Consider the following 14,637-nt stretch of genomic DNA (forward strand, 5'->3'; position numbering starts at 1 on the left):
CTCTCCTTCTCTTCCTTCCGTGGCATCGTTCCAGAGCCATCCTGGATCTGGAGTGCATCAGTCTTAGGAGATGCTTTGTGATCTTTTTGGTGGCAACTTATGACTTGGCAACGAAAACATCCAACCAAGGAAGCCCAAGTGGCTGAGATCAAGGAAGGGGCTGGCTTGATCCAGGAGGGCCAGAGGAGCTCCTGGATGGAGGGATCCAGCCCCCTGCTAAGGGGGGGAGGGAGGGACCGCCAGGAGAGGCTTGGCTGTGGAGCTTGAGCCTCCCTCCCACGCCCGGCCGCCTTGCCGATTCTTCTTCCTAATTTGGAGGCGCCTTTTCTCCCCCATGATGGATGGGGGTGAAACAGGACAGGCCTGGGAGGAGGCGAGCCTTAAAAGGCCAGGCAGCTGCTTCCTGCGGGACTCCTTGTTCTTCAAGATGACTGCCTCCGATCACCCTGGGGTGGCCGAAGATGCGCAGGCCGTGGAGGAGGAGATTTTGAGGAGCTTTGCTCTGCTCAAGGTTACCGAGTGTTGCAGATCAGCCAGTGGGTGGGGAGGGGACTCTACCACCCCTGCCCCTTGTCCCCCAGGCCAGCTGTCTTGGCGCATCCTGAGCTTTGCAGGAAGGTTACAGGACCCTCCTGGCCAGAGGGAGTCCATCTCTTTTGCCACTCGGCACTCTGGTCCTGAGGCTGGGTTGATGAGCTCTCGGTCTCTGCCGGCCAGTCTTTCTCGGCCCCTTCGAAGGATGGGGTGAGCTTCCCTTCCCTGCCAAGGCCGGAGGGCAGACTCTTCTCCTGGGCTCTGGGTGGAGCTGAACCGATGCCTGCGGAGGCCCCTCTGGCTGCAGGAGGCCGATGCCCCAAAGACGACCATGGGCTTCCCTGCCCAGAAGCCCCAAAGACGACCATGTATTGATGAAAATTAAGTGTTCTGGGAAGAATCCCAGAACAAACAGGCCAGTGGGAGGCCACTGATGGAGAAAGCTTTTCCCCAAATTCCCCCCCACACGCACTGTTGGGAGAAGAAGAGCCGGCCTTTGGGCTTTCATACCTCCCACTGCTTTCTCTCCGTCCCTCCTCCTGCTGCATTTCTTTTCCCCAAAGGCAGGAACAAGCCACCATCTTTCCAAGCAAGCCTCTCCTGGATGTGCTGGACTACAACCCCCATCACTCCCTGTCACTCCAGTCTCCTGGGGGCTTCCTTCATCAACACTACCTGGGCAGGGTCTCCGCCCCTTTCCGGCTGTTAGCTTAGCCCAGCACAGCACAGATGTTCCCCAAGCCAAGGGCTGCTTCGCCTAAGGCCTTTCACTCTAGGGGAAGGGAGGGGGGGGGAGAGCAGGCTGGGGCTGGGCCGGGCCGGGCGAGAGATGGTCGCCTTGGCCTGGTGGCATTGCCATGAGGAAGCCACCTGGAAAGTGCCCAGATGTTCTCCACAGCAGGAGGGCTGCTACGATGGGATCTAAAGCAGATCTAAAGCTATCTTGGAGTGCCCCCCCGCTCCGCACACCCTCCATCCCCCCTGCCAGCTGGGCACCCTCCAACTCATCAGCAGGATGCCCAGGATGTGCTTAGTAGTCCTTAAAAGGCCACCAAAAATAGAGCTGCGAGGGAGCTTGAACTGAGAAGGGAGTGCGCCAACTCTTCTGGCTCTACTTACGTGCAAAGGATGGATTGATCCTCTCGATCTGTAGACAGAAAAGAAAGCCGTGAGATCCTGGCCCCCAGAGCCCTTTTGGGGAGAGGTCCAGAGACTTCTGAAGCTGGGCTACCAAGTAGAGTCATCCTGGTCTTCTGCCACCAGGTACCTGCTCCTTTTTGAAACTGGGAGAGCTGGGGATGAACTGGGAGGACTCTTCCCATCTGGCACAGACAGACCAGGCCGGTGCCCCTTGCCCCTTGTGACCCATCAGCACTGCATTTATTTTTATCCCGTTTTCCCGATGGGGAGGCCGATCTCCTGCTTTTGTGTCCACAGGGAAAGAATTGAGGAAATGGGATTAGAGACACAAACAGTTCTATTTATGGATGAGATCCAAAGCAAGAGTCCCAAGCTGTCCTTTTGGGGCCACTGAGGTGGATTTCAGGCAGAGCTTTAGGGTCTCCAAAATCCGCAGGGGAAAAGCCAGAGACCTCCCCCACCCAAGCCAGAGTAAAGGTGGAATCGGAGGCAGCTGGCAAAGGCTTTGAGGGAAGTGGCAGAGCAGGGCAGCCCCTCAGACCAGGAAGGTGCCGGGGGTAGGTGGGGAGGGGAGTGTCTACCTACATCCTAGCCTCAGCTGCCTCCCTGGAGTGCCAATGCACCAGAGGGGAGACGGATGGCAGCCCAACGCCAGAAAGGCCCGGACCTCCAACTGACCCACCACCAGGAAAGAAGCACACAGCTGGTGCAGGCGAGGGAGGCACTTTGGCAATTCCAGTTTTTTACATGCAATCCTTAGAGGAATTTGCATTTTTGCTGCACCAATCTTCCCCAAATCCATCCCAATGGGAAGCCACAGAAAGGACTGAGAGCCCCATTTTTAATTTCCAAGGTTGTCAATCAAAGCATTTTAGCACATTGCTTACATCCCTGGTTCAGTGACTATAAGAAACGTATTTTTAGTTTTATTTGTGGACATTTCGTTTCACATCGCTGAAGGTCATGTAGGCGGGAAGCAATTGGTGTTTGAGGATTCCTACTTTAGCCCTCCCTCCCTCCTGGACCCCCTGCAATAAGAGGCTGAATACTGTGCCTGTGGAACTGAGACCCCCACCAGCACTTCTTCCCCTGGGAGAACGGGGCCCCTCCCTGACAGCGTCTGCCTGCTCCCATCCCAGAGAGCGGCTGGTTCCGCTTCAGCACTGCTGGAGTTGTGGGCTTCCTGCAAAGAGCAGCTTGGCCATAAAAGGAGAAAGAAGAGTGAGAAGCCGGGAAGGAGCCTCAGAAGCTGGTAGCAGCTTCCTTGGCTCGGGTGCCAGGCTGGCGGCCCCAAGGTCTCCCATGTCCCCAGGTGTGTCCAGAGGGGAGTCGAGGAAGAGAGGGTGACGAGGGGAGGGAGCTGCGCCTGAGGAAGAGCTCTGCAGAAAGGCTGCAGAGGCTCCTGGATCTTCCCTACGGCTTAATCAGCTTCCTCAAGGGCTGGCATAAACCACCAGCTGTCCATACCGCATTCTTCTTCCTTGCTCTCTCTCCATGTTATTTCCGAAGATAAACATTTAATCAATGCAATTGATTTATAGCAGCAGCTGGAAGCCCATAAGTGAAGTTGGAGAACCCACAAATGCAGCTGGAACCAAACAGTATTATGTGCTAGTAAATCAGCAGCACTTTCTGGACACGCTTGAGTGAAGCAAACATTCGCTTGTAAACTATCTTAAGCTATACGTTTGCTCCTCTGTCCTTTTGGCAACAAGGCAGGGACTTCTGACCGAAGAACCTTTGGCTCTGATGGTGGTGCTGTAAGCAGACCAAGATTAACCTGCAGCAGATTCTTACAAGCACCGGCAGGGCAGCGGTGCTTGGTAGGAACCCTCCAGGTGTCTCCTTTGCTCCTTTCCCTGCAGCCCCAGAGCCCCCAAGAGCAGAGGCTTCTTCACGTCTCCCCCTCTAAGGGGAGGTCTGGCAGCAACAGCCCTCTGGCTGCTACCCAAACAGGCCAGACTTTGGGCGAAACCATTGACGGAGACCCTTCGGACATTAGACTCAGAAGAAGGAGCAAGTAATTCAGAGCACCTGGACCTTCCATCACAAAACTCAGAGTCTCAACAAACAGCACCTTGGTTCTTGTACACATTAGAAATCCTTGGTGATATCTATAAGACCCCCGTAGCTTCTCCCACAGAAGCTTCCCCTGCAGACCCGGGCCCTGCCAGCCTCAACTCAATGGATTTAAATCCTAGATTACGATGCCCGACAGGGAGCTGCATGGGGTGGAAGGAGTGGCAGGAAAGGCAAACCACAGGTGCCAGCTATCGCTTCTAGCCAGGGACAGGGGCCCTCCGGCTCCGGGCTCAGAATGGCTCACCAACTGAGAGAACAGAAACCACAAGCCACTGTGGGATGGCTGCATCCTCTCTGCACCACAAAGCTGCGCATGAGTCCAACTCCTGTCCAGCCAACCAGAAGCCTTTTTGCAAAGGGGGGGCGTGATTTAGGGGTCCACTGCCAGGCACCCGGATGCCCAAGCCCAACCATTGGCACAAGCGTGCCCCTCGGGCCGGCAGCGGACTCTCTGACTTGGGCAACGGTTCTAGGAGAAGAAATTCCATCTCCCTGGCGAAGGATGGCGTGGCAGATTCCTGGCTGCCAACTGTCGCAGTGGCAGCTTCTTCCTTCCTGCCTGCCCTTCCTTCTCCATGCCCCTATTTGCCAAACTATGCTCTGGGATTCTCTCTGGCCACGTGCCCCGGCACGGGTGGGTGGAAGGAGAGCTTTTCCTTTTTGAGGCACAAGCTGGTGGAAGATGGCAAACACCGATGCCAAAGGACCGGGAGGAATGCTCTGGCACTCCTGCTCCATGATGGAGGAGCCAACCAGCCGGACGGAGCCCCCAGGTGGCAGAAACAGCCGTCTGGTGCCCATCGGAAGGGCATGCCACCTTACCCTGCAACATGCTCCGGTAGGCGGTGTCAGCAATGGCGTAGATGTGAGGCGGCATCTCGTGGCGCTTCTTCCCCTTGTACATGTCCACGATCTTCTCCGAGTAGATTGGCAGCTGCTTGTAAGGGTTGACCACCACGCAGAAAAGCCCTGAGTAGGTCTGCAAGGGAAGACCCCCGAGCAGTCAGCCTCCTCACCTGGGACCACCACATCTCTGAAACTTTGGGAGAAGGCCAGTTCTTTGCAGGGACCATGGCAGTCGGGGGTGGGGGGGAAGAGGGCAGGAAGCAGACAGGTCAAGGGGAGCTCTCCTTCCCAGGGTCTGGCATCCAGGGATGGACTGCTTCTGAACAGGGAGGCTCCATCACAGCCATGATAGCTGTAGCTAGAAACCCCTCCCCATCCTGCTCAGGTTTTGGGCACTTTCTCTGCAGCCCCCTCACCTTGGAACCCTCCTAATCACTGACCTCATAGGAGAAGGAGGAGGATGCCTTGGATTTAAAGTCACTTCTGTATGGGAAGGGAAATTGGGGGGATTCTGGGTCAGCCCAGGATGCCTGTAAATGCCCAGCACTTTGCACAATAACACCACATTTTGAAGGGTGGGGTCTGTCCTCCTCTTCCCTGATGCCCCTGCTCAAGATTTGGGACCAAGGCAACCGATGCAACATCCATAAGGATGTTTTCTGCTGCCTGTTCCTCACTGCCCCCCCCAATCTGTTATTAAAGCTTCCAAGTCCGTAATTGCAGAGATGCATCCAGGCTGCCCTTCAGATCCAGCCAGGCTTCACGGCAAAATCTGCAGCCTGGGATTTCCTCTTCTTGACCATATTAGGAAATGTCCCAAAGACTTCACACCAAGCAGTGCCCAGTATGGCTCTCGGCCGACCAGAGAAGTCAGGGCCCCGGCTGCTCTGGCAATGCACCTCTTGCAGGGGCTGAGCCAGGGCTTTCCAGGATGGGAATGCCGGCTGGATGGTGGGGGGCTTGCTGAGTATCTGGGGGAACTATGAGAAGCTTTCCAGCCAGAGGCACCCTGAGAGAGACCGGAAAGAGAGCCTCCATATTCGAGGCCGCGGTGAAGGGGGCAACTTTCTCCTCTGTGTTTCTCTCAGCATCTCTTTGCCTCTGCCAATGGCCACCCCCGGACTGAGTCTCTCCCTCATGGCTGCCTTCAGAAACTCTGCCAGGGGACCCCCGGCAGCCTCAACCATCCTCATTATGACTGGGAAGAAAGACCTTTCCTCGTATGGCCTGCCAAAGGCCCATAAACGTGGGGAAGGAGCTTTAGGATGTCTCACTTGTGGATCTGTGTTTGTGGCTCACAGATTTACAGGGGCATAAACTTTTCCCTCCATCACAGCCCCCTTCCGGCCTGGAGTGCCTCTCTTCTCCTCAGCTTTCAGCCACAAACCCTCCACCCCCTCAAAAGGAAAATGGCACTTTCTGTGCCCCCCTCCCCCAACATGAAGATTAGTCTGGGCGTGGAAATATGTGCAAGTAAATTGTTAAAGAAGAGACGGCTCAGTCGTGTCCCTCTCGTCTCCCCTCTCGGTGCAAATTCAGGTTGGAAAAGGGATGACCACCAGGGTGGACCATCTCATCTGGCTGGCAGGGGGGGACTGCAGAAGAAGCTGCTTCTCTTTCCCAGAAAGTGGACTCTCTAAAAGAAAAGCCCTCAAAAAGGACACAAAAGGGAGCCGTGAGTTCCCAGGGGCTGATCCATCCTGCCAAGTGGCTTCCTGCAGAATTTTGTAGAACTAGATCTTCCAAGCTGATCCTGACAAGCAGTCAGATGGAAAGAGCAGCAGGCGTGTGTGTGTGTGTGTGTGTGTGTGTGTGTGTGTGTGTGTGTTGTTTTGCTTGGCTTTCTAGTCTTCATCCCTCTTTAACCACCCATCTTCCTTTTCCTTTCCTTACTTGTGCATTATAGCAACCAAAATAAACAAAACCTCTCTCAAGCCAAAGCCCTCCGTCCCTCCCCCCCCACTTCCCCAGCCCAGCTGCCGTGCGTTTCCCCTCCCTTTGCTGATGGAGGACAGCCATCGGCCACCTGGAGGACATAGGGCTGGGGAAGGCTGGGCTGGCAATCGGCAGCTAGCAGCCCAGGGCCAACGCCCTGCCTTCTTGGGCCGAGAGACTTACGTAAATGAGGCCTGAGAAGTATCTCTCCCGGAGGTTGTGCAGGACGGAGGCTTCGTTGAGGCAGGTGAGCTCGGCCATGTCCTCCACCTTGGAGAACTTGGGCGGGTTCATCTTCTGGATGTCATCCTTGCTGAAGGTCACTTTCTTCCCGTTCTCGGCCAGCTCGGCCAGCACCTCGTCCCCCTTCTCCTCCTTGATGCTCGCGGCTTCAAAGCCATGCTTCTCCGAAGGGACCCAGACCAGTTTCTTGGCTGACCAGTCGGCCTGGGCCACTGTGGTGTTGATGATGTTCTTATCCACAAAGAGGAATTTCTCATCGTCGCTGAGTTGGCTCTTCTGTGCCATTTTGGCTCAAAGGGCACCTGGGCGAGAGAACACAGGTTAACTGAATGCCGCTCTGTTACCCTTGAAGCCCTGAATTGGCACAATATCTCCCTCTGGATGTGACAAAGGCCGGGAACTCACTCGGGGCCCTTTGGAACCATGCCGGCAGAATAAGATACAGTACATCAACACAATGCTGGTACCAAGCAGGGCCACGTGTGGCTCTGATCTAAAGATATTACGCAGGGATGCAGGACTCACCCGTGGCCACATTTTAAGCAAAGCCTGGGATAAAAAAGGGGGGGGCATTTGGCAGAGAGATCAGGATGATGCTTTGATGAACAGGATGGTTGCAAGAATTGCTGCTGGTTGGAAGAGACAACCCTCCCCCCCAACTTGGCTAGGGGAGGGGGGCCTTCCAAGCAGACCCATCACTTAGAAAAGCATCACTATATTTGGGGTTTTGTTTTAATTCTTACATCAAGCTATATTAAAGTGCATACTTTTTGCAGTGAAAAATAACTTCAAGACAACCTTTAGCAATGACGTCCAGCTCCTTAATATTGTTTTATGCATCAAATAATGATCAAAATCTCTTCTTTTCAAGAGAAAATTAATTAATTCTTGGCAAAGCAGAGAGAAAACAGGCCTCCTTCTGCCAACTCCCAGCATCAGGAATCAAAGATCTGCTGCCTTGGAAGTCCCACTGTCAGCTTCTCAGCCAAGCAGGCCTGTGAACAGCTCCCTGGCATGTTTGCTGGTGGCAACTCAAACTTTTCTCCAGAAAAACAGCCTGGGAATTTTTTGCAGATTTCGTGGAGGGTCTCTTTCCCCTGTGTTACCAATGGATTAGGACTGGAAACTTTTATCACTTGTTTGGCAAGACTGGCTGGCCTTTGGTCAAGATATTTTAAGACATAATCACAGGCCAGCTGAGTCCACGGAGAAAGCCCTGCTCAGCCACCGATGGCCAGTAGAACTGGAAATGTGGGCTTCTTGGGTTGGTCCAGCCTTGGCAGGTCTCAGGCCTCGTCTCCACTCGTCGCTTCCTCTTTTGCTCAGTTGGTTAAGTATTTGCCTCACTAAGGTTGTTTTGATGGCATCTCTTTGGGCTACGTTGTTCTTTATTGCTGTGCTTGGAATTCACATTTCTTAGCTGCCGTGGAGGTCTTCCACTGCAGAGTGGAAGGCAGGATCTAAACATTTGCAGGCAATATAAATATTGTCAGCTGCATCTGCCGACAGGCTGCTAAGTTCAGAAGACAGGAATTCATCACCCACGATGAAGACGGAGAAGTTTGGGGCTTTCTGCTGCATTTCCTAATCCTTGCCCTTTTCAGCCAGAGTGCAGATTTTTGAAAAGTCCCCAGAATCTTTAAGGGGCAGAAAGAAACATTCCAAGCACCTTTTGATTCACCCCCTTCCCCCTGCTCATGTGTTTCTTTTGAAACCCTTGGCCTCCTCTTCATTTGCGGAATAAAGGGGCATTTTGGGGAGAAGCCAGAAGGCTCCCTTGACCTCATGGGGGGCTCCAAAGGGATCCAGGCCCCCAAAGGCAGAGAGGCCATTTGCAAAGCTCTCTGCTTGCACAAATGCGGGCAGGCTACCATATATGGCCACGTTCTTCTCCTTATGAGCAGATCCAGCCAAAAAAAAAAAAAAAAAAAAAGAAGGGAGACAGAAAAAAAATTCCCTAATGATAACAAGTTCAAAACAAATACCTTTTAGGGCATAACAGAATCCTTTCCAAAGACAATAATTGAAAGAAGTTGCCATTTAGATCCAATGGCTCTGCTAGGAAGGCCAGATCCCCCACAATCCCTGCAGAGGAGAGAGGCCAGCAGGAGCTGTCCGCACCGGCCACCTCCGGGCTGAAGGCTGCCTGCGGCTTCCAGGGTGGGAATTTAGCAGCCCTGCAAGTGAGACCCTCCTACCAAACCTGCCTTGGGGGGCAGCCCCCGCCCGGCTCCTTCACCTGCACGGAAGGCTCTCTTTGTTTCAGGAGAAAAGGAGAAAAGGATACAGTCAAGGATGAGCTGTCAAAACAAATGATTTAGGGAACTTCTAAATACGGAACGTGCAAAGAGGAAGGCTTTGGTTCAAAAGCCGGCACGGCTGCTGCTGGTTCTCAACGCTGAGCTCAGCTGACATCCAGGTTTGCTGGTAAGGAGACCCTTACTCTGAGCGGTTTACAACAGGCGCTGACCCCCTGGCTGAAAAAGGGAGCTTCTGTTGCCCTCTGCTGCTTTCCCCCTTTACTCACAGCAGCTGGGTCTCCTCTTAAGGCATCCTTGGCTTTCTCAGGGAAATGCAAGACCAAGCCCAGTAACTAAGTTATTGAGGCTCCACCGAGCTTCTTTTTAAAATCAGGATGTTGCCACAAGTGGCCCAATGCTCCTCAGCCCTGAGAGGCTGAGCAGCCAGCCCAGCTCATCTGCCCCAGGGTGGACACTGAAGTTGTGGGGGACATAGTGACTGCAGGGAGACTCGGGCCAGAAAAAGCATTTTAATTGCCAGCAAGTAATCACATTCAGGAATTCAGGAAGGCAATTTGAAAAGATGTCTTAATTGAGTCTGTTATAGTATATACCAACAATAAAACATGTTTGAAAGAAATGATCTTGGATCATTTCATCAATGGATTGTTCCTATTTGGGATTGTCTTCAGTGCAAATTTATTCTGGTGCTGAATGCAGTCTCGGATTCTTAAGTTCTGTGCAGGTGGAGTTATTAGCTCTGCTTTGCATTTTGATTTTATTTCTACACTTCCTGGCAGTAAGATCTGGACTGCAGCTGAGTAGTCCACCTATGGGGGGGGGTCTCCATCTCTGGAGTTACCAAGAAGAGGATGTGCAACCCACTTTCCCAGGACAGTGGAACTGGTACTCCTGCAGTAGGTTGGACTAGGTGATCCTTGGGGTCCCCTCCACCTCAATGGCCCTCTCCCTGTGCCTCTGCCTCCTGGGTGCTCAGACAGCAATCCTGGCAAGGCAATTCCAAGCCCTCCGTCCTGGCCTGAGGTTACTCAGGCAGTGCTTAAAAGCAGGAGGACGACAACCTGGGTCTAGCCACGCTGCCACCAGCTTGTCTGTGCCCCGGGGGGGAGGGCATCTACTTCACTGCCTTCCCCAGGAGGCGCAGTTAGCCTGAAGGGGGGCAGCTCTTGTCCAGGGACGGTGCAGGATGGTCCTTGGCCGACCAGGGTACTTACAGAAGTCCAGGAAGAAAGCCGAAGATGCAGGCGTGTCCGGACGGGTGCTTGCTAGCAGCTGGGCAGACCGAGCCTGATGCGCTCGGTCCCCTCTATATAGAGGTGGCGGGCTCAGGGGAGGGGCCACAGAATTCCTCCCCCCAACAGTCTCCAGGGCTCAGATACGAAGACTTGTGCCAGGGGGGTGAGGAGAGAGAGAGAGAGAGAGAGGGTGCTCCAGCGATGAGTTTGCAGCCAGAGTTCACCCCCTGCTAAGAGGCATTCGCTCCCTCTCCTTTTCTCCCCTAATAACTCGTGTCGTGGCATTATGGGATGGCTCAGAAATTATCTGACTTCCCATTGCAACACTATTTCCCAGAATGGAGCTTTCTTTCATCTGGTCTAGAGATATAAGCAGCCGCTTAACCGCTCCTGCTTTCTCATGAGCTCCCAGGGCCAGCAAAGGGGAGATGTGGGGGGGGGCAGATAAGAGGCAGCTCCCCCATTTCTCCCTGGCCATCAGCAGGCTCTTATCTGGCCCCGGCTTTGATGCAGAGCTCAAGCCGGAGACGCCTCTCAGTGGGGGCGGCCGTTCCCAAGGAGGAAGGAGCTGTGTGTTGTCCCTGGCCTGTTTATGTAACATTTGGGGACCTTGGGCTGTTTTGGGCTGGCCCATCTCTGGGGAATGGAAGGGCTTGCTTTTTCCCAGCTCGTGCCCGGCTGTTTCTGCAGAAACCTTGCCTGGAGCTCCCTTCCTGAGAACCTCTGCAAATCTCCCCAATGCCTCCCTGTCCTTAAATGGCAAAAAGCAGCTGTTAAAAGCCCGGGGCACTGGGAAGAAGGGGAGGAGTGGGTCCCCTCGGCCCAGCAGGGAAGGAGGCAAGAGGTCCTGCAGGAGGAGGTTGAGCCCCCTAATACCTCGGGTGCTTTCCTCCCTCCCTCCCTCCCTCCCTGTGCGGCTCCAGCCCCACACGCTGGCTGGCCCAGGGTCCTCAGACATCCCAAATAGGAAACACCAGGATCCTCCAGCAATTCCCGTCCACATTCCAGATGCAAACTTGTCTTTGCAGATGTGCAGAACAGCAGCAGCCTAAATATGGAGCCCAAGGCAGGCAGGGAGGTCCAAGCTGGTGGCCCCTCACAGGTCCACCTTCCCAAGCAGGAAAGGAGGGGGAGCCTGGCTGACCCACTTGCTGCCCTGGGGTCAGAAGTCCCCTTGCCTGCCAAGCCTGGCCTGATGCTCTCCAGTTGTGCAACTCTACTGCCCCCCACAAGCCTTGAGCTCTGCCAGGGGAGCAGGCACTCAGCTTTTGCAGGGTATTGGACTATTTGTCCAGTGGGCTCCCTGCCCACCCTTTGCCAAGAAAGGGGGCACAGAACTCATAGGGATTATCCCAGAGGCGTCCAGATGCCCCTTTCTTAAGCCTTTTGAAGCTGCAGCCCCACTGTGGGTGAACCTGGTTTCCCTTTACTTGTGCTCCACAAGCCAAGCCAGATGTTGTCAGGCAGCAGGCCCCACCTGGCCCCTGGCCCCGCTGGGCAGAGTTCAGGCCCTATGGTATCTGGCAATTCAAGCTTGGCAGTGATGGATGAACAACTTCTCTTTATCAGGCAAACTCCGAGTTGATGCACATAGGTGGATGGACAGCAGCCACCGCCTCACGCGGGTGCCTCTTTGAGCATCTTCACACGCCTTCCGGAAGATGGGCAGCTGGAAGAGCTGTGAAACTGTTTTATAAATATCTGCACCTCTCAATGGCAACAGCTTAAAAAGGAGTGGAAACCCTTTCCTGGCCTTTACCCGGCTGGCTGACAAGCAAGAATCCCAAGCAAGGGATGATTTATGGCAGGAGGGGACTGAGCTGGAACGGGGAAGGAACAGCGGCTTCATCAGGACACGTTGCAGAAGTTAAGCGGGATGCTTGGTGGACAGAAACTACCAGGAACTGCAGTGGGGCTTCCTCCTCGTTTTGAAAGGAAACATACTAAGGAAACCAACATGCATCACAGGAGCTGACCAGACTCTTCTGACCAGATGATGTCAGAAATAAGCTGGAAACGTGAAGCTATCAAAGGAGAGCAACTCTCCACCAGCCAGATCACAAGGCCAAGCCGCCCTGTCCTGTCCTGTGGGAGGGAGGGAGGGGAACAGCCCTCAACAGGCAGTGACCACTACCTCATGGCCAGAAAGGAAAAGCCAGCTGCTAGTAGGGAGTGGCTGCCCAGGCTCCGTTCACCATCCCAGGATAGCTGCAGAGTTGAAGCGAGTCCCTTTGGGGATCCCCTTTCAAGAGACCCGCCTCTATTCATGCTCCTTGCATTGTGAGTGTACCAGATCCGTTAGTTGAGTTTCAACAGATGAATGCCTGGGAAATCAGTCTGGCCTTGACGTGTCACACACTTCTCAAAAGATGCCAAGGCCAACTGAGGGGTTTTCCCCTCCCTTACGAAGCCGATTTATGCCTTCCTGTAAAAAGGGGAACAGCCTGTCTGAAGGTTTAGTGTCCTGAAGGTTTGATTATTTTACTGTGCTGTTAAACGACCAGATGACTTAAGTGCCATCAAGTCACATTCAACTTTTACCTATTACATAGATCTTCTGTGGGGTGAACTGAAAGAAACATTGAATGTATTGATTGTGGCCCTTCTTAATCAACTGTTTTTATCGGACCAAAGAGATGATTACCACAATAACAAATGTAAACAGCTGCTACTCATAAAAAATGTGGTTACTTTATTCATGGATGCCTTGTGAACCCCATGTATCTTCAAAAGCCTCACACCATATTTCAAGTCTGCAACAGTTTCTGAAAGTTAAGATAAAGCCATTAACGCATTAGTGTCCAAACACAGACTGCAACGTGGTGACTCAAAGACAGACAAGCATTGTTTAAAACAGCTCTTCGCCCAGGTCTTTGGTGAGGAAGACCCCTGGCTCCATCGTTCATTGATTTCCCTGTAACTGGTGAGCTGCCCAAAGTCACTGAGAGTCAGGCAGTATATATGTTTAATAAAGTATTATTAATATATACACACGTCTGTTGGTTTGTGTGTGCTGTACCCATTTAACTGCTTCAATTAGATGGCTTGCTGGTAGTCCACTTTGAAGGTGCCACCGAGGGGGCTCTGGGGGATGTGGGGGGGCCCTTATCTTCATTGCCTTGTAACAGCTGAGTTAGAATTCCATACAAAAGTGGCCTGTTAAGACAAAGAAAAGAATCCCAATACTTAAAGAGGAGACTCTGCGAAAGGGTTGCAGGTGCCCCCTTCAGTGGGGTCTGCAGAGAGCCACCCCCCCCCCAAGAGAAATAAAGGCACAAAGGTAGAGTCACTCAGCAATCAAGCTCTCCAAATCCAGCAGGGCTCATTGCACAAGGACTTTGGGATGGATTTATCAGCCTCCAAATGCAACACTGGACAGCCACTCACATGAAACTTCAGAAATACCAATGTCCAGCTGGAAAAGGGGTTGCTTTTAGAGCCAAGAGTGCAAAAATGACCACTGCCGCTTACAAATGATTTGGGATTTGGACTGGGAGGCAACCAATGTCTGACCAAGGGAGAAAAACCTCGGGAGAGCCGGTCGCCTTCTTACACGGATCTGCTGCTGGGGTCTTCAACGACATGCAGCTCCTTGGCGAGGAAATCTCGGTCCAAGGGGATTTCGGGCTGGCCGGACTCTGCAACAGACGGGGGGGGGAGCGGGCTCAGGTCCGAGGGCGGCCGGACGGAGATGCGGGGACCGGTCTGGCCGGGGGCTTGTCCGGAGGCCGCCCGGGTTCCCTGGCCTGAGACGGCGGTGTGTGTGTGTGTGTGTGTCCCGCCTGCCCTCCTGCCCCCGGAGCCCTTCTCAGCAAAGGCTCCTCCGCCCCTCCTGGGCAGGGCCGGATGGATGACCTCTCGCACCCCCCCACCTCCTCACCGGCCAGGAAGACGGAGGCGCTGGAGTGGAACCGCTGGAACTGCAGGTACTCGCGGATGAGCTCGTTCAACAGGAGGGTCTCGCGGGGGGCGGCGGGGCGCGGCTCGCCCGGGTCGTCCAGCGCGGCGAAGACCTCAGCCCGGACGCGGGCGCGCACCTGCCCCAGCGCCCCGCTGCGACCCAGCGCCTCCTTCAGGGCTGCGCGGAGACAGAGGCGCGCCGCCGTTCAACAGGGGCTGCCCCGCCGCCGCCCTCCGCCCGCGCCCCCCCCTCCCGGCACCCGCGCCGCGCCCGCCGCCGTTACCCGCTTTCAGCTCGGCGACCGTCGCCATCTTGGGAGGGGGCGGGGCCGGAAGCCCACGAGGGCCGGGAGCCCGCCCTTCGACCCCATTGGCCCGCGCCCGCCCAATCGCAGCGCGGGCTGACTCAGCAGCGACGGGACGGGGGGGAATGCTGAATCAGTGCGGCCGGGCTCGCTCGC

General features: G+C 54.4%; 2 protein-coding genes across 5 annotated transcripts in view; both read right to left on the bottom strand.

The window, feature by feature from the left end:
- LOC117679487 (myosin-11) overlaps window positions 1-10,667 on the bottom strand; it is a 30,866-nt gene extending 20,199 nt beyond the window's left edge. For all 4 annotated transcript variants that reach the window (XM_034441456.3, XM_087878736.1, XM_034441455.3 and 1 more), the window contains exons 1-4: window positions 10,256-10,667; window positions 6,721-7,082; window positions 4,579-4,735; window positions 1,654-1,681 (exon numbers count right to left, since the gene is read on the bottom strand). In XM_034441456.3, the coding sequence (XP_034297347.1) occupies window positions 1,654-1,681; window positions 4,579-4,735; window positions 6,721-7,065 (530 nt within the window). In that variant the 5' untranslated portion in view covers window positions 7,066-7,082; window positions 10,256-10,667. The remainder of the gene's footprint in view (window positions 1-1,653; window positions 1,682-4,578; window positions 4,736-6,720; window positions 7,083-10,255) is intronic.
- A 2,278-nt stretch (window positions 10,668-12,945) lies between these two features.
- On the bottom strand, window positions 12,946-14,624 carry CEP20 (centrosomal protein 20). Its single transcript, XM_034441453.3, has 5 exons — window positions 14,461-14,624; window positions 14,157-14,354; window positions 13,830-13,914; window positions 13,271-13,432; window positions 12,946-13,041 (listed from the first exon to the last, which is right to left on the bottom strand). Exons 1-4 carry the CDS (start codon window positions 14,486-14,488, stop codon window positions 13,309-13,311), a joined length of 435 nt encoding a protein of 144 aa, XP_034297344.2. The 5' UTR covers window positions 14,489-14,624; the 3' UTR covers window positions 12,946-13,041; window positions 13,271-13,308.
- Window positions 14,625-14,637: the final 13 nt, after the last annotated feature.

Source organism: Pantherophis guttatus, chromosome 14 (assembly GCF_059756535.1).
Source record: "Pantherophis guttatus breed Tessera chromosome 14, ASM5975653v1, whole genome shotgun sequence".
In the NCBI taxonomy this organism is placed as follows: Eukaryota; Metazoa; Chordata; class Lepidosauria; order Squamata; family Colubridae; genus Pantherophis; species Pantherophis guttatus.

Excerpts from the sequence above, each read along its gene's own strand:
- CEP20 (XM_034441453.3), bottom strand. The coding sequence starts at position 14,488 with ATGGCGACGGTCGCCGAGCTGAAAGCGG. Across the intron at positions 14,355-14,460 it reads GGTCGCCGAGCTGAAAGCGG|CCCTGAAGGAGGCGCTGGGT; the intron begins GTAACGGCGGCG and ends GTCTCCGCGCAG. Across the intron at positions 13,433-13,829 it reads GACCCCAGCAGCAGATCCGT|GCCACTTTTGTATGGAATTC; the intron begins GTAAGAAGGCGA and ends TTGTCTTAACAG.